The following is a 24,515-nucleotide window of genomic DNA, read 5'->3' on the forward strand; positions in this document are numbered from 1 at the left end:
ACCACCCCGCCCCTCCTTCTGTAACGTTTGATAGTGTGGATACCAATTCCGCTCGCGCCCACTGATTTCAGCATCCTAGGATTCGGTATAGATGAGCAGGTTCTGCGGAAACTTGGCGGGAGCGACTGCTGGCTTGGACCCTGCAAGAGTAGGTCGAAGCTTTATTTTTGTTTCTTCGCCTTTGTTGACTCTCTTTCATTTACTTTACTTCTCTGGACGCAGATTGAAATGGGTAGCATGGGATTGACATGCTCGCTGTTAATGTGCACGGTATTGTATCTCTGTTTGCTTACTGACTGGTCATGTACCGGAGCCCTTGCTGCAACGTAGCGTTAATATAGCAAGTATGTATTAGTTGTTATTCTGCTCGTCCCGACACTAAACAAACCCGATAGCTTAGAAATAATGGATCTCAACTATTTTATCAAAGGTAAGTTGCCAGACGCATTAGACACATTAACCAGCTACCTCTGTTCAGTTGACCGTTATGTTACGATGGTTAGCCTCATTCCTCAAACCGTTTGCGTGTTCTTACAAGGTCACTGTCTTAGATGCCATCCAATACCAGTGTTCTGCACCGAGGCCTTCAATTATGACATACTTATGCCTCCAAAAGCCTGGAATTTAGAGGTGGAAGTACATCATAAATCCTTGTTCTGCTGCGACCCATAACCGACAAATCCAGCATTACCGAGAGCGTAAAGTCTTCCAAACAGCATTCCAAAAGGCCTGGAGATCCTATGGTCAGTTTAGGTGAGTTTACGATGGTGCTCAGTAGAGAAAGGTGCGGGTCTGATATGGCTCCAGCCACTAGCACCTAGGACCGAAATGCCATCACAACCGGAGTCGTCCCGCCGACGGCACCTGAACGCACTGGTCACAAATACGTCCCAGTCACATGCGTCGATGCGTTGAATTTTGAACGCGTGAGTTTTTTTGGCCTAACACATGCGTTTTTTATTTGACGCGTGCGTTTTATTCAGTAACGCATGCGTGAAGTCCTGCGGGGTGCGAAATCAAAATTTGATTGATATGCAAGTTGTGTTTGGACTTACCTTTTGTTTTTCTCTCGCAGAATGTCATTTGGAGCCTTCTCTAAGGTATTATAACACAGGAATGAGATGAATTCTAGTTCTGAGGCGAATTATAATACAGGAAATGATGCTGGTTGACAAGCCGAGCCTTTACAGGAGGGTAAGTGCAGCAATATCTTAATCTGAAACGCATCAGGACTGACCAAACCCACCAAACGCAAAAACGCATCACAAAAACGCGAAATTCTCCCGGCCCGTTATATACCTGGCCATGTTAACTGCAGCTGTCGTTCCGTACTGAAAACTGAATGTTAAATATGGCAAGCCGCAAGCCGCAAGCCGCAAGTCGTGCACAAAGCTCACAGTCAACAAACGTCGACCGATACAACGCCCTACTAGCTTATTCCGCCTCCTTGAGATGGTCCGGAACGATTTTCCCGCAATTGACTTAGCCTTAACATGTCAGTGAAATGTCTTCAAAGAAGATGATTATACCTTGAATTGTTTCGAGACAAAATTCAGATTACCAAGCTGCCATTCTAGAAATACACAGTTAGGAACAAAAACCGTGAGCTTATATGTCTCCACTGGGCCCTTATTGAGCCGTACCCGCTCGAAATGGGAGAACAAACCAGATGATGTGGCAAAATAAGCACGGCACGGTCGTGGGATTGGTCCTCCTAATGGCGGGTCATGTAGAGGGTTGCACAGTTGGTATAGAGTATGCCGGCGTGTACTGGTATATGCAACCCTGACATTGGAATATGGTTCTGAAGCTAACAATTCCATCTCGAATTCTTAAGGGCGAATGCATCGGGCGCGACTTACTTCAGAATCTATTATTCCCGTCTCGTGAACCAGAAAAGGAAGCATCTCGCCTTCATCCTCTCTTCCCACAGGGAGTGATGATTCGGAAGTCTGTCTGAGTCGTACACGCATTTTTGAACAACAAGTTATCAGCCTGGTTGAGGTTTATGAGTCAATATTATATGAAGAACAAACACCACGGACGTGTACTTTAAACGGAAGCCCGTGCGTAGAGAGAATCTTTAAGTACGATGCCTTGGAGGAAGGAAGGAATTTGGAAATTGTTTTTGATCCATCGCGGCTCGGCAGAGAGGCATGAAGCAAGTCCGAGGCGGGACCTCGGCATAACCATCTGGCCTCTCTGACCATCATCCTATTCTAACGCTTCGTCTCGCTATTCCTTCACTGGCATCTTGGCTACTTCAAAGCACCGCTTGACGCCTAATCTAAGACGATATATCTTTCCGATTCAGGGGGAATCTTATCGTTGCCAGCGCTGTTTTCCCTCAAATCTGGCATACGCGTATACGACTTTACCCAGGAGAAACGAAGGCACTCAGCAGCATTATGCTCTCGCTCATCGTCGTTTACGCTCCCAGACGGAGCTGTGTGGGATAAGAACCCAAGGAGGATGTAGGACGAGATTCAACAGGCGGGGAATCTGAATCCGACTCCGCTCTGGGTTCGCCCTTCCGTGCTCATAGCCTCATGCTGCAACTAGTACTGACGTGCTGTATGCCGCAATTGTACATCTATTGTCTGTAAGATTCAGGGTGCCACTTAAGGAGAAGCGGTGTGTACAACTCATTGATCCGCAGTACGCGATATCCAAGGCTTTTACAGCATGAAGATGGAAATGTTTAATGGGGTGACTTCTAAAGCCACTTAGCTAGGTCATGGGACGATATCCCCTCAGCTCGTAACTCAGCTAATCTATACTGGGATCACGCCTTACAGAAACTGTAAACTCTGTCTCTGCATCCTTCAGCCGATCTAAACCAACCTCGAAACAGACCACTTCCAGGCAATCGCATTCGTTGTGATATACAGCTAACTCTATCTAGGAATGGGCTCGCCTTCGAGTCAACTCGGGTCTACCGAACGCGGCGCACATCCTTATCCCGTGCTGTTGCCGTCTGATTAGATGCTTTCATTCATTTCTGCTGTTGCCTGCGTATTACAGCACTCTTACTCTGGGGACCTATATCACTCTGTGGAGGACAGAGAATGCACTGGTGGAAAGTACACTCCTCGCATTCCATGATCTCAGAACCCACTGCTTGTTACTCACTACTGGCCGTCATCTGGAAGGAAGAGGGACAGTATAACTCGTGAGGTTTCCTGTCTGGCTTGAGGACAAATTCCCAGTCTTATGCAACCTTCACCTCTCAGCCCAGGACTGCCACCGAACATTTCAATGCCTTCTACCGGAGCAGGGTTACCATCTACAAGTTCCACGCCTAACATGGAGGAACCAGCCAACATGACGACTGTGGTTTCAACAACGACTATTTCTGAATCAGAGTCGTTCGTCCTCTTCAATTTCTTTCCTCATTAAGCGCGCTAACAAAAGGTAGCACTACCAGTCTAGTGGTCCAGGCATCACCCGTTCCCTCTGATCCTCCAACATCAGCTCGTAGGCTTGTGATCCTGGGGACTGTGATCGGCATCGTTGTTTTGGTATCCTTACTCCTAATCCTCGTGGTTTTCCTCCTCCGACGGCGGAAAACGCAGGAGAAGAATACCGATAGGGAATCGCAGATTCTAGAGCCATACTGTCAGGACAAGGTTTCTTGTGTTACGCCGTGTCAAGGGTCTCCTGTGAGTCAGGACCAGGGGGAAGTGGTCTGTGATAGAGCGAGACTTGAGGAGTTGGAGTCGACTGTTCAGCTTCTCTTGAACCGGCAGAGACAGTCAGCAGTAGTGTCGGAAATGGAACATGATCCTCCGCCTGATTATGCGTCAACGAGGCCAAGTCTTAGCGTTGATAGGACTGGCCGCAGGATCTCTACGAATTCCGGTTGACGGGCTGTTCAGTTTGATGTTTGGAGTGGTGGAAGATGCCCGGTTCACCAAAGGGCCATTCGACAGGCGTAGACTAATCCAAAAATTCTCTCGAGATTTTGTGGGAGAATTAAATGAATTATCTCCCTGTCGTCACAAGTACATCCTAGCATAACATTTTCAAACGCAACGTAAGGAAAGAGGCCAGAGAATCATTATCGATTTTCGAGATTTCAGTTTGAACTGATGAGAGTCAAGGGCGAGAACAGCTATGACGTCACTGTCTTTTACGCGACCCGTCCAAAGTAGCGCAAACAAAGACGCGTCTTTCGCTCCGACCACCACCACTCTGCTCACTTTCCTTCTAACCTTTCTATTTGCCTATCCCATGTCTGAAATGCGAAGAACGTGAGTCACTGTGCTCTTACATCCACCGCCGCTTGAAGCTGATGTATTCTCAAATTGGCAGGCGCTCTCTCAATTTAGTGACGGTCCAACAATTCCGGCATAATGATTACGGATCTCGACGCGGGTCTTCCTTCGGTGGGGCCGTGGTAATTTAGTCGATGGGCGAGCTTGACTGAAGGTACTGTTGAAGCCTGATGAGCGCACCTCGACTCGTAGGCGTATATGATAATGTGTGTGCTTCCCTTGATCCACCTCCTAATACAGCTGACATGAATCTGAAGTCGACAAGTTGTCTCTGCGAAATCGATCTAAGCATTCGCTAGCCGTCACTCCAATTACGTATACCCTTAACCTGCCAACCTAGTTCGAGGACCATTGGTATTTCGCTCATCAACGCGTCCATAAGGTAAATATATTCAGCTCCAAGACAGGACTATTCTGAGAAAAACGCCTAGGTTATGCCATTGGACATGAAGATGCTAGAAGGACAGCGTTCCCTACAAAGAAGAGGGCGACCGCGGTAGGATGAAGGACCGCGGATGCATCCGTGGGTGATGCGAGAAGATTAGGCGGAGGTAGGGTGTCGATAGACGAAGCTGTCCGGAGATAGAGCTCTTGCGGGGATACTGAAATAGGTCTGCTTCCGCACCAAAATGCCTAAGGCATATGATTTGATCGAAAATTTCCAAAACAATTCAAGGCATGTCTTAGAATTGCATTCTCACCACGTTACCTTTCTCCCATTTTCTCTCCTTATTTCTTGTATATCTGTTTCATTTTCGCCTTTTCGGTACCGAGCTGAATACGCCAGGTTCGCAAGAACTCGCACTCAGTCGTGTACGCGCTCATTCGCTGGTGTTACTCTTACCAAGTCTACACAATGGGTGCATGCTTGTCTTCTCATCGCTTCGAGGTCACGGGTGCAGATATTGCCTTGCATAGGGAAGCCGAGAAGGAACTCAAGGAGGTGCGTTTGTCGTCGAGTTGAATATATGCAACCATAAGGACAAGTGACTGCCAGGCCAAGGCAAAATTGGCGATCCAAGTTAAGGTATGTGTTCCCAAACACCGTCCATATCAATTCTTGAATATCGCCCGCTTAGGTCTTGCTCTTGGGATCTGGGGATTCCGGAAAGTCAACTGTACTAAAGGTGCGCATACATCTCTCATAGCACACAGCACTCATCCTATGTGATAGCAAATGCGCCTCATCCACAAAATCCCCTTTTCACCGCAAGAAATCGAGTGGTACCGGCAGCTCACATTCGACAACATCACCGGCGGCTTGAAGTGTATCCTCGATGCGATGGAAGACATGGGTCTCAAGGTTTCGGAGAACAACATTGATTATATCGATATCATCTACAATGCACGGTACTTGAGGGACGGAGAGCCGTTCCCTTTGGAATATTATAAGCCACTCAAGGCGCTGTGGGCAGACGCTGGCGTTCGCAAAGCATGGCGGAGAGGGAACGAAGCAGCCTTGCCTGAAAAGTATGTCTGCTATCTTTTCACTTGTTGATGTCTTCTCACAAAGGTTAGCCTGGATTATTTCTTCTCGGACCTAAATCGCCTATTCGATCCCCTATATCAGCCAACGGAGCAGGACATCATACGTTGCCGTGCCCGGACGATTGGTATCAAGGAGACTGTCTTCTGTCTACGAGAACGCGAGCTTACGATGGTCGATGTCGGGGGGCAGAAATCCGAACGTCGGAAATGGATACATTGTTTCCAGGATGTGACGAGCATCTTGTTCCTTGTCAGCCTGAGTGGGTACGATCAGTGTCTGGTGGAGGATAAGGATGCTGTAAGTGATTAGCTTTGATCTTTCGTAGGCGCCGTGCTGACTTGATCTGATCTGATAGAACCAGATGCAAGATGCTATGACGATATGGGATTCCATATGTCACTCGCAGTGGTTCAAGTACACTTCGATCGTACGTACGACCCTCCGTAACACCTACCCACTCACTTAGCCGAGATTCGACGTTTTTTTTAGATCTTGTTTTTGAACAAAAATGACCTCTTCGAAAAGAAGGTACCTCATTCTGATATCAAAAACTTCTTCCCAGTACGTAAAGCCTTCTCCCGCGCGCGTGTGCATTCTTCTCTCTCTCGTGACTCATCCGTCCATCATTAGGACTTTGATGGTGATGTTGGTGATGTCCGTGCAGGCCGAGATTACTTCAGGCGACGTTTTTCGAAATTGGCGACTAAGGCTCGTCGACATAAGGAGAGGGAGATTTATATACAGTAAGTTGTTGTTCAGCGTGGGTTTCGTTGAACGATGGTGCTGATGTGTATCAGTATAACGACAGCGACTGATACCGCCATGCTTCGAGTCGTGATGGCTGCTGTGGAAGGTACGTTGCGTTCTATTCAGTTTGGATTTGCATCAATCATTGACGTTCGCCCTTTCTTCCCTTTCAGAGTGAGTGCCCCTTTCCCCCGTTCCTTCCCCGCCCATTTTGTCTTCGACTCAATCTTCTCCTATCGCCTTTTCCCTCCCACTCTTTTTCTGTCTAGTGTCATTCTGCGGATCAACCTTGCCACTGCGAAGTTGGTCTGAGCGTCGGCCTCGCCTTTTCATTCATCTTTTTGTTTTTACACGATCTGACTTGTACTTTTTCTCACCGTCATATGTTGATACCCAGTTCAATTATGTCTGGTAATGTAAGTCCCTTTCTCCTGTCGTGTGATGATCCCATCTGATTTTCGGACAGATCCGTGATGCTCTGCTTTGATTTGTTATCCTATATCCATTCACTTTCTGTACTATCATTATGAGATCCTACGACTATCATTACGTTCGAAATTCATAATTCTAATCGTTTATTCAAACTCGGACGTGCGACCCACGAAGAGTTCGGATAACACTGACCTTACGATTGGACTGCCGGATGGTGTCGTGGAGCTACCACCATAGGGCGATGACCCATACACGCAGCACGGAGCTTTCATGTGTTGGTGTTGACGAGGATACATTGATGACATGTCCGTCTCTTCCTCCTTGATGATATCAAGTACCAGCGGCACAACGACAGCATCTAATACCATCAGCTAAGCAGCCTCGTCCTCGAGCACGGCTTGAGGCGAGAAGAGCCATGGTTCACCCCTTGGAGACTCCTACTACTCCTTCTCTCTGGACGTAACGTTTGGTCGGGGTTACTCTCATTACCCCTCCGCGTCGTCGTGTTAAGCGTGAATTAAGGAGTTTCTTTGATGAACTTTGATGAACTGTCGACGCATCAGGCTCACTGGACAAGAAAATCAGCGCAACTCTCTGGCGTTGGCAAAAGGAGATCTTCCTCGGTGGGCATTGGTGGCACGGGGTAGTATCACCGCCTCTGCTTGAGCATCCGGCGTTACTAGTACCATGGCTGCCATTGTCTTGTAACTGTGGGTAATTCCAGGATGTACCACAATAACTCTGTCTCATCTGGAGCGAGGGAGAAGTATGAAGCATTGAATTTTTTTTTTTCGTGCACCACGGTATTTACCAAAATCATTATTTCCTGTCCACTCGCAGCACTTGAATCATATTCAGGTAGATAGTCTTGGTGCAGGACGAGCGCATTTGCTGTTCACAACCAGGTTGTGAGTCTGACTTTTGCCGAATACTTACCGGAATTCATGCTCGCTGCCTACCTTGATCAAAATCAATCGTTGCTCCTGAATGTCCTTCCGTTTCCTCACTGCGATATCGAGTACAATGATTTATCGAATCGTGTCTATATCCAAATTAGGTGTGTTAATTACGGAAATTTAACGCATACAACGTTTAGGAGGGACTATCAACATATCGCCAATCCTACGCGGTTCATATCGGAGCCTGTCAGGTGGGATGTTGACAGTCGCGTATGACGCATTCACTACCGCACAAGTACACGGGAGGAAATCATTGAATGACATCTGCAACTCGTCAAGGTCTTCAATAAGGAAGGGAGCGAATTCGCTGTCGTCGCCCCCAAAGTTCCAAGATTCCACGCGCTCGATGTCTGTGCAAATTTAGGTTCAGTGAAGGTGCAACAGACACAATAGAGTAGTATACCAAGCCTGTATATCTTTCCCGAGGGAGGCCGGCTTGTGAAATACGCGATATCAGGGAGCTGAGGATCTGTGGCAGTACCATTCAGAAATACCACGCCAATTATTCCACCAAAGACGGCCGTTTCCAACTGATATCCATAGTCGGCTAGGGAATCTTCCGTAACCTTGAGTTGCACAAAGCAATACGAAAGGGGCACGTAGAATTTTGCGAGCACACTTGCGAGCATGCGTTCGCGTTCTCTCGCATGCGTTGTCACACTTGCGTTTGCGTTTGCGAGCGTGACAAATAACTGTCTCGGAATTTCTTGTCTGTAAATACTGGTGGGAGTTAGCCAGTGTTTATAGATGAAGATAATACAATACCCTTTTCCGAAGATTAGAACATCGAAGGTTCTTTTGAGGTAATACCTCCTCAAAGTTCAAAGTTCAAAATCAAGAGCCAAAATATTGAGTTCCGGAGTAATTTTTCAACTCGAAATATCTAGTAAATCAATAATACATTCCAGAAGTGGCCCAATGTAGAGTATAATCCAAAGAAAACTGAGGTACGGTGCGGACAGACTCACAGGACGGAGTTCAAGACAGCCCGAAGAAGTGAACCCAAACAGTGGCTGCTGGCCAGAGAAGGTTAAGTTAAATCCCGTAAGTATCATAAAACTATCAAACGAACCAAGATATAATGACTGGAAGCCGATACCGCAGAAATATCAGAAGTGACCAACAGTTAAGACGGTTCAACTCGAGTCGAACGCAAATGTTACACGCTGTCACACCTTCGTCACACTTGCGAGCCAATTGCGAGCCGCCACTGCTCGCTTGCGTTTAATTTCCAATCGCATGCGTTATTTTCAAGAACGCATGCGTGCATCTACTTAGGGCTTGCGTTCGACTTTGGGATGCATGCGTGACGTTTTTGTGAGATGCATAAGCAAGGTTTATTCGTTTGAGAACCTGTTCATCCCGCCAAATTCAAAAAAAAGGTCAGATTTCTTTGGATTTCTTAGTCATTTTGAAGTGAAATGTCGCTGTGATGGAGGGTGCTCATTTTTTAGCCAAAACCAATACCTGTCTAGCATTTTCATGCTATTCAACGGCTTTCCTGAGTCATAGTAAGGGACAGTAGCCTGGTGGGATATATCCAGAAACTCGAAAACAGTAAGTAAATGTTCGAGATAAGACACACTTTACTAGTGTCTTTAAAACAGAACTAAGTATTTGTATGCCACGCAAACAAAGGTATCCATATGCGCGCAAATGCATGCAAGTTAGACGCAAGCGAACACAGTTCAACTTGAGTTCAACGCAAATGAACGCAGTTGAACGCAAGCTCGCAAGTGTCGTTCGCAAAATTCTCCTGGCCCATACGAAAGCTGCCGATCACCCAGGTGATACTTCTTTCCGATGACGTGCGCTAGCCCATGAACAAGCAGAACCATGGCAAGGAAACGCGTCCCCGGGGAGCCTCGTTCCAGGGCTGAAGTGATTCGTGCATCGATGCGGATATTAGAATTTAGGGAGCCTAGGGGGAACCGATCGTTTGGTTCGACGAAGACGACACGCGGGAATGATTTAGTTATATATGACAGTAGTCCTGGGTCCTTCTTCTCTTGGATGGCGGAGGCGGAAGATATTATGGGGAGAAGCAGTTTATGTCTTTGAGAAGATGTGATGCTCTCTCGAAGGCGGTATGCCAATTGGGCGATATGAGAAGAATCGGTAGGTCGGTTTTGCATGGTGATTTGATTAACGGACTAAGATGGAGAAGCCCAGCCATTATATAGACGCAGTGATGTCAAATAATTGTAAATACATACCGTCATTTCCTCTCATCAACAGAAGCGTATGACTGTCTGTCTATGAGAGACTACGCATCAGACAATGTAAGCAAAAAGATGGCCACGCTTTTCAAGCATAATTAAGCGCCGATGCAGCCGAGAGGTAGCCAAGAAAGAAATAGAGCCGACTTCCTTGGTGTCGATTTCAGCCTATAAAGCATACGCTGTTCGATTCCTCCAGGCAATTCTGAAACGGAACATATCAATTATCTACATCGAGAGTCTCAATGCGAATACTTAGCACAACGATATGTTACAAAAGAAACTGCGAGAACGCCGAACCATCCTACGTCAGTCTCTACATGGCATGGCACGAAACCTCGTCCTCAGCCCATGAAAATCCTCCTCCCGAAACAGCTTCCTTATCTCTTTGTAGTACCACGACCTAACATCCAAATTCCTCAACCTTTTCTCTTTCGTCCTCCTAACCATCCTCAACAACCCCTCAAACGCTTTCACACAGTGTGTGACACGCAAGTCTTCCAGACAGGGAAGAATCGTCGAACCCAGCGCATCGTACAGGCTCTTGTCGGTTACCACTAGGTCTAAGCAAGCAATGGGGTACGAGAGCAGTCTGGCGAACGACATGATGCGGACTGCATCTCGGAAGATCAGCGTGCCCAGATGTGGACAGTGAAGGTGGTTGAGGATATCGACGTCGCTTGGGCTATAGACGGGGCGATGATCACGGGATCCGCAACCCAGTTTGAGCGTGTGAAGCACAGGAAAGGAGATATACGCGAGGATCTCGAGTATTTGGGTTGGGAGATCGAGCTCAAGCAGGTTGCTGGTTATGCTTGTATTGGATAGCTCGCCGATGACAGAACCGCGTCGACAGCGGACTCGAAGAGACGTGAGCTGGTTGGCGTGTTTGAGAAGGGTGATGAGTTAGATAGAGTCGTCGATGGTGCATTCTAGATGGCGGAGGGAAGGGAAGGAACTAAAAGGTATGTCGTAGAGTGCGCCGATACGAAGGGTATGTAGGCGAGGTGCCTGGAGAGATGAAGACAGTGTTGAGAAGTCCCGTAACACGAGCATCTCCAGCGCAGGGAGGTTCGCCGGGATAAACCTGCCATTATCGGTGTTAAGAGAACGCCATCTCGAGGAATGCTGCTTCAATAGATTTGTTAGGCCTTCAACACGGGAGCTCTCCCCCCCAGAATGCAGGATGATATCCAAGGGCGCAGCCTTCGAATACTGGAGGGTCAAAGCGAGCAGGGATGATGTACGCGACACGTCTAGGCTCCCGGATAGACTCCGATGCAAATCCCAACCATAGGAACAGCCCATCCTCATCGTGGACCACAGTGTCGGGGTACCGGCAACAAGGTGACGCCATGATGCACAGACACCCATGAGAACGAGTGGTGTCCTATTTTTGAACGATAAGCCGTCTAACTCCAATTCGCGGAATATTAACAGGAGCAGTTCTGGTGGAAGGCGGCGGATTGGCGCGTGCAAAAAGTCGTATTTCCGGAGTGAGAGTCTGGAACAGTCGACTTCAGTGCGGAGGCGGGAGATTTCCGATTCGAGCTGGAGGATACGGTCCAGTCTGGATTGGATGGAGTTGTTGATGTTGTTTATATCGAGCGTTACGTGGTCCATCGTGGTTTTATCGAAAGAGCTAGGTGAGCCCCATGTGCGCAAGAGGTAGGCGATGTCGACTTTAGGGGTGTAATATGATTCGTAGCTGGACATTATAGACCTAAGATTATTTTAGCTGGCGCTTTACACAATCCTCGCGACATACAATGGAGAAACCGGTGATAACAAATTTTTAACAAGGCCAAATTAAGCGTTCCCAGCACTTGGTAGTTATCTATGTATTATGCATCAGTGACTGGAGGGCAGAAGAAACGAAGCGTCATACGGTGTAAGGTCCTTTGGGTCGGAGAAATGAACGGCCTGCTGCTTCGCTGTTCCACGCTACTTCTCTCTTTGAAAGCTGAATACCGCAGTTCATTCAGTTCATGAACCTGTCGGTGGTCTTCAAGAGAACGTTGGCGTCGCTGCAGCACTGATGGTCATGGAGGCGAAAAGGAAGAAGCGCGCTTTGTTTGTTTCCCTGGGTGCCAAACAAAGCGCGTGACGGGCCCGTGCGCACATGGTGTCTGGGGTGCCTTCAATACGATCCAGGGCTTTCTCCTAATTTCTATTACGCTCCCAACTTTACTTCTCTTTGCCGCATCCCCGTAAATTTCTTCAACGGAAAGTATACACCATGAACCCGACACGAGTCTTCGTTTGGAAATCGGCAGTGTAGCTATCAGAAGACTCGAAGATTTATGAATGGAGGCTAATCGCATTTGTTACCTACGATCATGACTGCAGTTCACCGAAACCTGCTGCTCACGTGCGGGTTCCGAGTCCGCCCGGCCATCCAGACAAAGTGACGCAGAGACAGACGCATCTTTACTTCCCACCACCATCCACCTGCTAGCGCTCTTGTTCTACAGTTTCTGTTAATATAGCTCCAATGTTTTCACCATGCTTCTCTCTCGACGCTTCTTGGTTTCCGTGAAAGTATTTTCCATAAACCCAGCTCGTCACCGCCTTTGGACCTGAAAGGTTGCTCCCCACGTTCATCCCCTGTCGTAGCGAAATGGTTAGGCGGCGTGGGCAGGTTTTCCCTTGTCAGTTACCCTGTGTGCGAACTCATACCAGCAGTGACACTACGGGTGAATATTTGAATCTTCATGCATCATATTGGGCGTTCACTGGTACATAACTCACTTCCGAGAATGAAACATATCCTCATTCCGGCTCTAAATTTCGAAAATTTTTTTTTCCCAGGGACATAGTATCCAGCCATCCGATCCTCCGACTGTAGCCTCGCCATGCCGACCGCTTTGAAGAATACAGTCCCCATCGATTGAAGGAACAAGGACGACCGTTACGCGGTTAAACAAGAAAATAACGAAGGTCCATATCATTCCGTGAATCCACAGAGTGCCGACAGAAATTCGTAGTACGGGTTACATAGAAATTCGTGAGTGCACGCTGGCGTTCTCTTTTCACAGACATTCACTCATGCAACAATTCGCGGAGGTACATGGAATATGGCCCTGTCCCCGCCGCTAGCGGTGAAAGGCTGGTTGCCATAACAAATTAAGACTATTAGGATGATTTCTAAGTATAAACGACGTCCTGGCCCTGCTCTTCCTCCTGCCTCCCCGCCGTTAATTCTACTAAGCAAGCTACTGACTGCATTAAATCAGCAAAGAAATACTTGAACGTTGTGCTGCGCGACGTGAAGTCTATCAAGCTTGGAACGTTCGTCAACATCTGCCATTTGGATCACCGATATTTTTTCAAACTTCCCACGCGATTGTTGCCGCCCGACTACCCAATATCTTAAAAAGTTCAAGTTCGTTACGGATCTCCAGGGCAGAAATCCTTCGCCTATCAATGTATACGAGCCATCGAGTATCGGGTATTTATGATCGGCGAAGATCTTGATTATATGGAGTGCCCCGCTGTCGTCTTTAACCACCAACTCGCCCTGTCGGGGTATCCCTTCGTTTGATGCCTTGGCCAATCCTCGTACATTGCCTGACTTGATACAGGTACACAGACACCAGTCAGTATCTGTCCCCTCTGTCTGCAGGAACCCAGGCTTCAAATCAAAGTAGTTATAAGGCAAACGCGCCGCTGTCGCCTGTTTCCATGACGGCCGCCAAAATTTCCCTCCATCCCCAGGCTCAGGGTATAAGAAGAGCAATTGCGCGAGATAATTCTCAGCCATCACCGACACGAGCGCTTCCCAAGCTTCCTCAGCCTTTTCAGATTGTGTCTCATCGTATACGGGGATAGACTTTGCGCAGAGAAGGTATGCCAAGCCCGCTACTTTATCCAAAGGCTTTCTTGACTTCCGTTTGTCCATCTCCGATAGGACGTCAAATACATTTTGTGGCGGGGAAAGAGGCAATGAACGTATTTTTTCCTCGAACATCCTTTTTAAATATTCGTCTTCCGAGTCATCGACGGTCGGCGTGGCGTACATGCTACTTTTGCCCATCTCCTGTAGTGTCCACGCACGCTTGAACCAACACCGTTCATTTTCGAAGTACCCTGGCTTCAAAATGAATGGCCGACCCAGCCCGTTAAGGTAATAATGCACTGTCCGGATGGTATTGCGATAGATAGCTCCGATGGTGGGAACGTCGATCTCCCACTCTTTCGTGCGCAGATCCTCCCTCTTGCCTCAAACACAGAACGTCTAACCACACATACTCAGCTCCGCTGTTCAACATCTGGATCCTGATGAGGTTAAGGTCCGCATCTTTCGGCATCGGGACCGGCCATTCACATCCATTGATGGGCGTCGGCACATCCTCGCGCTCCTCATCAGACACCCACGAGTGTGATATCGCCCACGGCCGACGAGAGGCCACCCAGAATGGTACCACCCGATTAGCACACAGATCCCAAACACGCCGTGGTGGAATATTTCCGTCGGCGATCCTCTTATTGGTGACCATAGTGTTTCGCATTTCCAGATCTCGACTCCGAGATGCTTCGCGGATGGATTTGACAGTGGTCAAGTCATACCAATACGGGCGCAAGTGAGCGTAGAGAGTGCCAAAGTCGACATATTCTAAGATGGAGGATTCAAGAACGGAGTGCAAGATGGGGTTGTCGAGAGTATATGACGTGTGGAGTGCCTCATTGAGCTCCTTCAACACATCTTTTATTTTAAGACTGGCGCAGAATTTGTCAGCCAGATCAGATCGTATGGCAGGCTTTCTGCCAGTGTAGGTCCGTTGCAACGGCACTGGAATGGTTGATTCTACTTTGCCGGTCTCGTCGAAGGCGGTGAGTGTGACCTCGGGGAAATTCTCATACTGGAGACGTGTTTGGTGTGCTGTTATTCATTGCCTTTCTGTGCATACATTGAGGTGCTTACCACTTTTTGCATCTTATTCAATGCAACGAGCTGTTTGTCTCTTCCTATCGGGGGTATTATTTCTAGCCGTAGCAGAATGAGGATACGAGGGATCAAAGGTCAGACAGCCACACATACCGTTGTTCGGAGACGATGTATGTTGATACCAAGCTGTGGTCGCACCAGAGGTCCAACTCATGCTGTTCTCGTGGTAAGAAGCAAGTTGTGGAGATGAGCGCCCGGACCATCCAAGTGTGCATATGCAACAGCTCGCTATTGGCCGCACTTCCGAAGATCCATTAGACTGAAGACGGCAGATAAAGCATCATGACCAATCACTTAGACATGATGCATGTTCTCGACGGAGATTTCTCCCAGAAATGATGAGTTTTTTCGGAGGAACTTAGTCAACATGGGGCCAGGAGAATTTTGCGAGCGACACTTGCGAGCTTGCGTTCAACTGCGTTCATTTGCGTTGAACTCAAGTTGAACTGTGTTCGCTTGCGTCTAACTTGCATGCATTTGCGCGCATATGGATACCTTTGTTTGCGTGGCATACAAATACTTAGTTCTGTTTTAAAGACACTAGTAAAGTGTGTCTTATCTCGAACATTTACTTACTGTTTTCGAGTTTCTGGATATATCCCACCAGGCTACTGTCCCTTACTATGACTCAGGAAAGCCGTTGAATAGCATGAAAATGCTAGACAGGTATTGGTTTTGGCTAAAAAATGAGCACCCTCCATCACAGCGACATTTCACTTCAAAATGACTAAGAAATCCAAAGAAATCTGACCTTTTTTTTGAATTTGGCGGGATGAACAGGTTCTCAAACGAATAAACCTTGCTTATGCATCTCACAAAAACGTCACGCATGCATCCCAAAGTCGAACGCAAGCCCTAAGTAGATGCACGCATGCGTTCTTGAAAATAACGCATGCGATTGGAAATTAAACGCAAGCGAGCAGTGGCGGCTCGCAATTGGCTCGCAAGTGTGACGAAGGTGTGACAGCGTGTAACATTTGCGTTCGACTCGAGTTGAACCGTCTTAACTGTTGGTCACTTCTGATATTTCTGCGGTATCGGCTTCCAGTCATTATATCTTGGTTCGTTTGATAGTTTTATGATACTTACGGGATTTAACTTAACCTTCTCTGGCCAGCAGCCACTGTTTGGGTTCACTTCTTCGGGCTGTCTTGAACTCCGTCCTGTGAGTCTGTCCGCACCGTACCTCAGTTTTCTTTGGATTATACTCTACATTGGGCCACTTCTGGAATGTATTATTGATTTACTAGATATTTCGAGTTGAAAAATTACTCCGGAACTCAATATTTTGGCTCTTGATTTTGAACTTTGAACTTTGAGGAGGTATTACCTCAAAAGAACCTTCGATGTTCTAATCTTCGGAAAAGGGTATTGTATTATCTTCATCTATAAACACTGGCTAACTCCCACCAGTATTTACAGACAAGAAATTCCGAGACAGTTATTTGTCACGCTCGCAAACGCAAACGCAAGTGTGACAACGCATGCGAGAGAACGCGAACGCATGCTCGCAAGTGTGCTCGCAAAATTCTACGTGCCCGTCAACATGTACCCCGTCAACATTTTTTCAGAGTTCGTGTCGAAAACAAGGGTAGTTGTTTTCAAGCCGTAACCGGAGACCTTGGTCCCGTATATAGGGTCGAACGATTCGTTGGCAAACTTCTACGGACACTCCATGATGAATACGTTCTCCAACTTGTACCATATTGGTGTCGTGTTCTGATGATCTATAGTTCCTTTTCTTAAAATACAGCACTTCCTGGTCGGTTTTCTCACTCCCCGCTTTGTCCTCTCATCATTATATTCTGGCTACCTACGTTTGAACGAGGCAAGCTTTCCGTTTTAGACGGATGTATCATGTCTCGAAATCCGGATATCAGGAGACAGGCTCCGCCATATCGAGGTCTCTGTACGATTCGAATGTAGGGCATTAATGCCAAGCTCAAGTTGATGTACAGGAGGAGAAAGCAGCTCAGTGCAGGATGGTAACGTGCGAACCATCCTCGTCCCAGAAACGGATATATCCTACCTCATGCTTTGGTTACCAGGCCATCCGAAATGGATTTATGACCTCGATGGGTGATATAGATATGGGAGTAAACTGCTAACGTCAACCCACACAAAAGCTTCTTCCGAAACTGCGGCCTCAGCTTCTATCAGTACCGCGTCCTGATATCAAAGTTCCGTGAATCATTCCTCATCTTGACCATCCTGAGCATCCTTTTTGTCTTGCGTGTAATCCTCAGGAACCCGAGATGGGGAAGAAGGCGGAGTCGAATGCATTCGTACATTCTTCCATTGCTTGTAGCTAGGGGGAAGCAAGTGATGTCTTAAATCGAGCGTGCCGCCTAGATGACCATGTGCAGACACGGACTGATGGTCGCTCCGGACGTGATGCATTGATACAACAACGTCTGTAGCCGGGATGATGACGAGGTGTGAGAGACTAAGACTGAGAGATTGAAGCAGTAGGAAGAAGATGTATGCTCGGGTACGAATACTTCAGTGCAAAGATAGCGTTCCAGGAGTTTGCTTGGTATATCTGAACTGGGTGGGTTGTTACAGAATAAACTCCGACAGTCGACTCGAAGAGGTGAGTTAATTGGGGTCGTCGTGGAGGGTTATAAACTGGGTAGAGCCGTTGATCGCGCATCCGAGGCAACGGAGGGAGTAGAACGTGCTAAAGGGTATGGTTGTGGAGTCAACCAATGCTGAGGGTACGGAGAAGGCAGGAAGAGTCAGGAAGATCCGTAAATCAAACTTCTCCAGCAAGGAAAGCCTGCAAGAACAGAGTCTCCAAATGTTGGAACGACTGATTACACAGGGATGATATGAAAGATGCCATCTAGACTCCCGAGCATGCTCCAGAATCCTAACCATATGAGACGCGCACACACCCATGAGAATGAGTGCTGTATGGCAATTGAACACCATGAAGCCTCGTTCCAATTCGATGGATAAGTACTTCCAGTCGGAGGCAGCAGAATTAGCGTCTGCAAAGACTCGGGATTTCTTATTCGGGCCTACGGATGTCGGGATTGGATAAGGTTGATGATGGGATCATTTCAAGCGTTACGTCCGCCGTGGTGATTTTGCCAACTGGGTGAACAGGTCAGGAAAGGGAGGTGGCAATGACATTAGCAGCATAGGAGGCTATTTCGTGTTAGACATAGTAGTAGTACAAGACGCACACGGACTATGTATTTGATTTTTCTTGCCTTTTCGTTTGCGACGCACAGCCTCACATCTCAGCTTTTACCAACATGCTGAGATTAATGTTCCGTTACTTTGTCCACCGTCGTGAGTACTGAGGAAGTGTGAGGTGCGCTAAACTACTGACTTGACAAAAATTCATGTACTTCTCCTTTCCATCGTTCGTTCACCTTCTAGATACCGTCAACACACATCCGTCCCTACAGCACCATCGCGACGTGCACGGATATCACCAACCGTCACCGTCAAAATCCTAAAAATGGATCAGACAAGAACGCACGAGAGAGCCAATACATACTAGCTAGGAAGAAGTCTTTTATATCGGGATGAGGTATCTTATTTTTGAAAAGAGCGTTATTGTTCAAGAACAAGATCCGAGAAAAGGTAAGTCTCGGCTTCGAGGGAATAGGGATGTCGTATGTACAAGCAAAGTGTACTTGAACCGCTGCAAGTGGCAGTATGAAATCCCGCTCGTCCTAACCCTCATCTACGAACAGAAGGACTACAGTACCCATTGTAATCGGTACCATGAACAACAGTCAGCGAGGTAGAAAGAGACCCGAAGGTCTTGAAAAGTAAAGAGACGAACATCCGACACTATAGGTGAAAAGCACAACGTCGAACATGGTAGCGAAGAAAGGAAGGGTTCGAAGACAAGAACACGTACCCCTCTTCTCATCCAGCGCAATCAAATGCTGCTGTCCTGACAATAGCCGCCTAGTTTACCAGCCCACATATCCTTCACCAACGTGGGTTGAAGGTTCATACACGATATCGAACACCGTCTTGTTTCCCGCTATAATAGAATCGCCATTGGTGATGCCATTTCCGTCGTCCAAGGATTGCATCGTTACAGCGGGTCTGGTGCTAACAATCTTCTGGGATTCCCTCGATAGTGGCCAGTAGGGAACATGGCAGCTTTTTTTCAAAGGCTTGGTAGGCACGCGCTGTTCCCTGCACAAGGAGCGAAAGGAAAGTGAACTTTCCCATGAAACCGATGTACCCGGGGCCGGCTTTGCGCTGGATCCGATTGCGATAGTGAGCACCTCGACCTTCCGCTCTCCTGTGCATACATCCTTCCTCAGCCTATCTGATTACTTTAAATACAGAACATCTCGCCCCACGTACTCTGCACCCATGTTCAACCTCTCGATCCGGATGAGACCAGGGCTCGTATCTTTAGGGATCAGTTCGGGATCAACACTAGCGCTCACCCCATGCCATTCACATCCACTGATGGGCATCCAGAAACCCATGGGCTCCTCACAAGATATCCACGCATGTGATATTGGCAATATCACATGCATGGATATCTGACGAATTGCCCATGGCGTTTCCTGGTAACCCAGAGTGGTACCACCCAGTTAGCATACGGATTCAAATGTGTCGAGGTGGAATATTTCTGTCGGAGATGCTGTTATTGATGATCATTTTTTGTTGCATCTCCCGGTCCAGGCCCAAGTCCCGAGCTTCGTGTATGTGCATGGTAATAGGAACGGAAATCAGCGTACTAGAGCTAAAGTCGTAATTTTGTGAGATGAAGGATTCGAGAGTCGAGTCGTCTGGAGTATATGGCGCGTCAAGTGTGCCATTGAGTGCCTTTACGACTCCATCAATACGAAGGTTAATGCGGGGAGCATTGACCTGAGCGGATTGTCTGACTGGCCCTCTACCAGCGTAAGACCGTTAAATCGAAACTAGAATGGCTGTTCTGCTTAGCCGACGGTATCGGCGAGAAGAAACACGGTACGTTCTGTAACACATTAGTCCTTGCCTTCCGTGTGACCAGAAGCGCTTACTAGCATCATCCAGACAGGGACTCCTCGACCAACCATCCCTTCCCTTGCATCCGGGTATTTTCGTCCTAGCGGTGGCTGAATGAGGATACCAAGGATCGAACTACACATAGAGATGGACAGAGACAACGTAGGTTGGTACCAACTTGCAAGCTGTGGTATCACCAAACGTGCTATCGTCGTGGTCAGAAGTAATCTGTGCGGACTAGCGCCTGGGTCATCCAAATGGATAACAAACAGTTCATCATCAACCAGCCTGCCCTAGATCGACGCTCAAAGATATCCCGGCGATCAGCTGAAGCGGGCGTCCTCACACGTTTATCTGTGAGTGGAGAAAAATCTAGATAATTGTCGCCTTTCATATATGCGCTGATTTGTGGAGAAATAGTACACGGAGAGTGAGAGAACAAAGGTAATGGCGGTCAGAGAGAAAGGCGCGTCCTTGCTTGCGCTACGGCTCGGTCCGACCCGGAAAAGACGGTCCGCAACTGCGGTGCTTTGCTCTATTTCTTGATTCATCGGTACATCGTTCGAACGAAAAATCCTACAAAAGAAACCACAAAATTGCCACATGATGCCCTTATCCACTCCATATCAGTCCGCTCGCGACATCTGGCAAAAACTCTCCTTCGGAATCTGCGCAATCTGAAGACCGGATTCCTCAGGGCATTCTTCGCCCTTGACTATCCTCGACCTACCCGCGAACCAGTTGGTCCTATGCGTGATACGCGAATCCTGAAGGCGGGACAGATGAATCGGATCGAGCACCCCGTAAACGCTCTCCCCTCCAAAAGTGGTTGATGGGATATAAGAGGGGTCTGTTCAGAGAACGGATGCTTGTGTAGCAGTCGTTCAAGACAAACGTTTGCCGACGCTGGCAGTGAAGGTTGTCCAGGATATCAACGTCCGTAGCTCTGATTATAACGGGGTGTGAGGGCAACATCCACAGGGAAGGATATGTACGCGAAGATCCGGGTACATTCGTGAGAAAGCGGTCAAGGAGCTATCTTGAGTCTGAACCAAGGAGGTTGTGACTGACTCAAAGAGGACGACTAGCGTCATCGCAAAAGGTAAGAAACTGTGTTGAGTCCATGAACACTTATTTGAGGCGGCGGAAGGAGGGGAACACATAAAAAGGTGTGTTGTAGAGTCGACCTTTTTTGAGGCGATGGCACCCGAAGAGCGGAGAGAGGCGAGCGGGGTCAAGAAGACGCGCAGATCGAGTCTCGAGCGCAAGGTATGTTGAAATGGTCTTCAAATGGCGGTACGGCAGAGCCAGACTCCGATGCAAACACAGCGTACGAACAGCTTATGCACACTGTAGACCACAGCGTCGGCATACGTGCAATAAGGTCAAGCCTTGCTGCACGAACATCCACGGGAGCGAGCGTTGTCTGAATTTTGAACGACGTGGAGCCTCGTTCCAACTGGTGGAATATTAATAGAGCACGTCCAGCGGGAGGGGGTAGAGTTAGTGCACGCAAAGAGTCGCATTTAGCCCATGGGACTGGAGTTGTCGACGTGTGGGCAGAGGTGGTGGTTTCCGATTCGAGGTGAAGGATGAGGCTTTTCCGATGCCGCTGACATCGAAACTAGTAGGGCGAACAGGGAAGCGATATCTGATGTAGGCGTGTAAAAGGTTTCGTGGCTAGACATTGTATACCTTGAGACAATTTAGCTAGCTTCTTACGGAGCGCCGGCGACGTACCGTTGACAACCGGCGACAACTCATTCTTGAACAAGGACAAATTTAGCGTTCGTAGCACTTTGCAATGATCTATGAATGCATCATGGATTGAGGGAGAGAATAAATCACGAATCTTACGGTGTAATTTCCTTTGGGTAGGAGAGACGAACCACTGATAAACGTGGGTGAACAATAGCGTCCGGTGACTGACTCCCTAGTCGGGTTCATTGATCTGTGCTTGATAATACGGGAAATGTCTACATATGGTCGTCAAAGCGATGAAGGTACATCAGAGGAGCAAAACTTACATACAGGGACGCCAGGTCGAATTCCATCGAATTGAACTCGACATGGATGCTGAACATCCTGCAAGAATAATATGAGCTACATAAAATGAACGACTTGACAACAGTGCACGTACCTTTTAACCCCTAACCACTCGCCGTACGGTTCACTGAGCCACACCTCAAAAACTGAATCCCTCCTGTCCTTCGTTTATCATCAAGATACTGCCACCATGTCCATCCCTACAGCACAACTCGACCAAATCAACATGGAGGGCGCGTCACAGTAGCTATGATGACCAGGAACGTGCACCCCTCGACGTGTGGAAAGAGGTGGGTCTTGCCTGTGATCAGTGCGTTGTCCCGCCATGCGCGAGAGCCTTCTTAATGCCCTGCACTTCTGCCCTGCCCTGGTCGTCCTCCGTGAGTGTTCCATCCCGGTGGGAAAGCAGTACACCGGCTCGACGAAGAATTCGACACCCAGTCAGCTCATAGTGACGTGGATGTCGCCGTATTGGTCGTCAAGGAAAACCAGTGGAAAGGCGGAGCGCAGGAAGTTGGTTACAGCAGATTGGCCTAGTTGCTCTCTTCACAAACTGGGTACCGTGGTTCGTTCTCTTCATAAGCCGGTCGGAAGTTTTCAAGAGAGAGAAGTCACAGTAGCATGAGTAACATGGAGGCAAAAAGGAAAGAAGCACGTTTTATTTGGTTCTTTGGACGCCAAATACTTCGGGTCCGAATCACGTAGCGGGCCCGTGCACACGTGTTGTTCAGGGCAGAACGTCATTAGCTGCTTCGATCTGTTTCGATCAAGGGTTTCCTCGTAACCTTTATTTCGCTCCCCGCTTCAAACTTCACTAGTCACTAGTCACTGGTCAATATCATATTCAATCTCGCTTCGAATTTCTAATGCCCTTTCATCCGAAATTCTCCCGCATCGACCTGGCACGAGTCTTCATTCCGAAATTGGGGGGCCAGCTGAGTGTTATCTTCGAGCGACAAATGCCCTGTGATGGAGAATTTGTGAATGTAGTCGAAGATGAGAGGTAAAAGAGTGCGTTCTTCGGCTTCCTCGGCGAAGGTATTCCCTATCCCTGATTGATCCCTGAGACTGATCCTGGCTAATACGATTGCCCTAGGTTATAATCGTAGCATCGAATAAATTAAGCAGCATGACCCTTACGACGGTGAGGGTCCTTGCTAGAGTTGACTAGACCTTGTGGTAAAACATCTTGTCGTCGTATGCAGGATTATTGATCCACAAGTCCGGAAGTGAACACAAGGATACATACGGATGGGACCAAGATTCCAACTCGGGTGTCCTCCGTCTCCCTGCCAGCACCTTCGTTTCGATATGTCGAACCAGCCACACCACCAACATCCCAGACACCCGAGAGGTTGCCTGTATGATCCCACTGTCGCATAGAGGATCGCCATGTATGTTTCTTGTCATAATTGACGAGGCTAATTTCACTGAACGCGAATTATCGCAGCTCAAATTGCAATAATAATCCAATCATATTATATCCAGTACTATCACTACTGACGAATATCTACATTTGTCAGGACACCGTCCTCGGTCACGAAAACAAAGATGAACATTGCGTGGAAAATTTGCGCCCACGAGTTATTTTATACCTTGACTTCTCATCGAAAGATGACAATATCTTTGAGAGTGAGCTGGAGACGTTCCTGGAGGGTCTATAACGGTATTGGTAAATAACTCTTTCGTTCATGGCCTGCTCCTTGTTCATAGGTGCTCAGGTTATATTGAAACTGCACACGGAGTTGGGTCGCAAAGAATTTCTACCAGCATGGTAGTAATGACAGTTTAGGTAGGCTGCATGCTTAGCTTCTATATTGACCGTATCTACGTTCATTTCTACAACAGAAGCACGAGAATAACGTCTCGGCATCGCTCCTCACCCGACCCAGGAGCAAACGACGTTTACTTTGCTTGCATGAGTACTATGCTGTCCATCTCCTCGGTAGGGTGCGATACAAAGAATGCATGCCCACCATCCTCGTGGCCAACATCTCGGGGTTCAGATGATCATCTTTGCCTTATTGTTTACGTGTATGGGCTGTAGGTTGTAGGTAAATGCAGTGTTAGTAGCTATTTTTACTCATCTCGGTGCAGGAACTAACAGCATTTGCAAGGATCCTGTGTGAAACGGACTTCTCGCAAACGCACCATTCCCCACTGCTGTGCGATCTTCTTGATTCCTATCGACGATTCATCCGCAGGTACCGTAACTGTCTCGTTCATTGCCGTTGCAAGAGCACCAGTATCACAAGACGACGAGAAAGACGCTTACCGTTGGTCTATGGGAGCATTACACGGAAATTATGGTATTGAAATTTGCCGGTTCCATCAGACTCGGCGTCGTTATGTCCATCTGCGATGCAGTGATTATTGATCACAGCGAGTACCTGTCCCAGGACGGCACAGCCGTTCAGGTGA

General features: G+C 47.8%; 6 protein-coding genes across 6 annotated transcripts; 2 read left to right on the plus strand and 4 right to left on the minus strand.

Annotated features, from left to right (window-relative positions):
* The first annotated feature begins 2,879 nt into the window (after positions 1–2,879).
* Positions 2,880–4,131, plus strand: EV420DRAFT_683914 (uncharacterized protein). Its single transcript, XM_060483084.1, has 3 exons — positions 2,880–3,172; positions 3,234–3,368; positions 3,419–4,131. The coding sequence occupies exons 1-3, from the start codon at positions 3,069–3,071 to the stop codon at positions 3,864–3,866; spliced, it is 687 nt and encodes a 228-aa protein (XP_060328182.1). The 5' UTR covers positions 2,880–3,068; the 3' UTR covers positions 3,867–4,131.
* A 571-nt stretch (positions 4,132–4,702) lies between these two features.
* EV420DRAFT_683819 (heterotrimeric G-protein alpha subunit, GPA2-like protein) lies at positions 4,703–7,053 on the plus strand. Its single transcript, XM_060483083.1, has 11 exons — positions 4,703–5,220; positions 5,275–5,304; positions 5,357–5,404; positions 5,452–5,747; positions 5,796–6,063; positions 6,122–6,193; positions 6,256–6,327; positions 6,397–6,509; positions 6,564–6,619; positions 6,687–6,929; positions 6,980–7,053. Exons 1-10 carry the CDS (start codon positions 5,134–5,136, stop codon positions 6,689–6,691), a joined length of 1,047 nt encoding a protein of 348 aa, XP_060328183.1. The 5' UTR covers positions 4,703–5,133; the 3' UTR covers positions 6,692–6,929; positions 6,980–7,053.
* An 850-nt stretch (positions 7,054–7,903) lies between these two features.
* On the minus strand, positions 7,904–10,042 carry EV420DRAFT_1558640 (uncharacterized protein). The gene is made up of 3 exons (XM_060473747.1): positions 9,677–10,042; positions 8,308–8,497; positions 7,904–8,254 (listed from the first exon to the last, which is right to left on the minus strand). The coding sequence occupies exons 1-3, from the start codon at positions 9,740–9,742 to the stop codon at positions 8,022–8,024; spliced, it is 489 nt and encodes a 162-aa protein (XP_060328184.1). The 5' UTR covers positions 9,743–10,042; the 3' UTR covers positions 7,904–8,021.
* A 303-nt stretch (positions 10,043–10,345) lies between these two features.
* On the minus strand, positions 10,346–11,915 carry EV420DRAFT_1558645 (uncharacterized protein). Its single transcript, XM_060473748.1, has 3 exons — positions 11,892–11,915; positions 11,083–11,831; positions 10,346–10,983 (listed from the first exon to the last, which is right to left on the minus strand). The coding sequence occupies exons 2-3, from the start codon at positions 11,744–11,746 to the stop codon at positions 10,433–10,435; spliced, it is 1,215 nt and encodes a 404-aa protein (XP_060328185.1). The 5' UTR covers positions 11,747–11,831; positions 11,892–11,915; the 3' UTR covers positions 10,346–10,432.
* Positions 11,916–13,169: 1,254 nt separating this feature from the next.
* Positions 13,170–15,225, minus strand: EV420DRAFT_1700971 (uncharacterized protein; the record flags this gene model as incomplete). The annotated part of the gene is made up of 5 exons (XM_060479496.1): positions 13,170–13,232; positions 13,371–14,337; positions 14,375–14,985; positions 15,048–15,091; positions 15,165–15,225. 5 exons carry the CDS (start codon positions 15,223–15,225, stop codon positions 13,170–13,172), a joined length of 1,746 nt encoding a protein of 581 aa, XP_060328186.1.
* Positions 15,226–18,647: 3,422 nt separating this feature from the next.
* EV420DRAFT_1700980 (uncharacterized protein) lies at positions 18,648–20,191 on the minus strand (the record flags this gene model as incomplete). The annotated part of the gene is made up of 5 exons (XM_060479497.1): positions 18,648–19,370; positions 19,413–19,621; positions 19,658–19,686; positions 19,796–19,883; positions 20,084–20,191. The coding sequence occupies 5 exons, from the start codon at positions 20,189–20,191 to the stop codon at positions 19,007–19,009; spliced, it is 798 nt and encodes a 265-aa protein (XP_060328187.1). The 3' UTR covers positions 18,648–19,006.
* Between the last annotated feature and the right edge of the window lie 4,324 nt (positions 20,192–24,515).

Source organism: Desarmillaria tabescens (assembly GCF_030435595.1).
Source record: "Desarmillaria tabescens strain CCBAS 213 chromosome Unknown EV420scaffold_30, whole genome shotgun sequence".
Classification (NCBI taxonomy): Eukaryota; Fungi; Basidiomycota; class Agaricomycetes; order Agaricales; family Physalacriaceae; genus Desarmillaria; species Desarmillaria tabescens.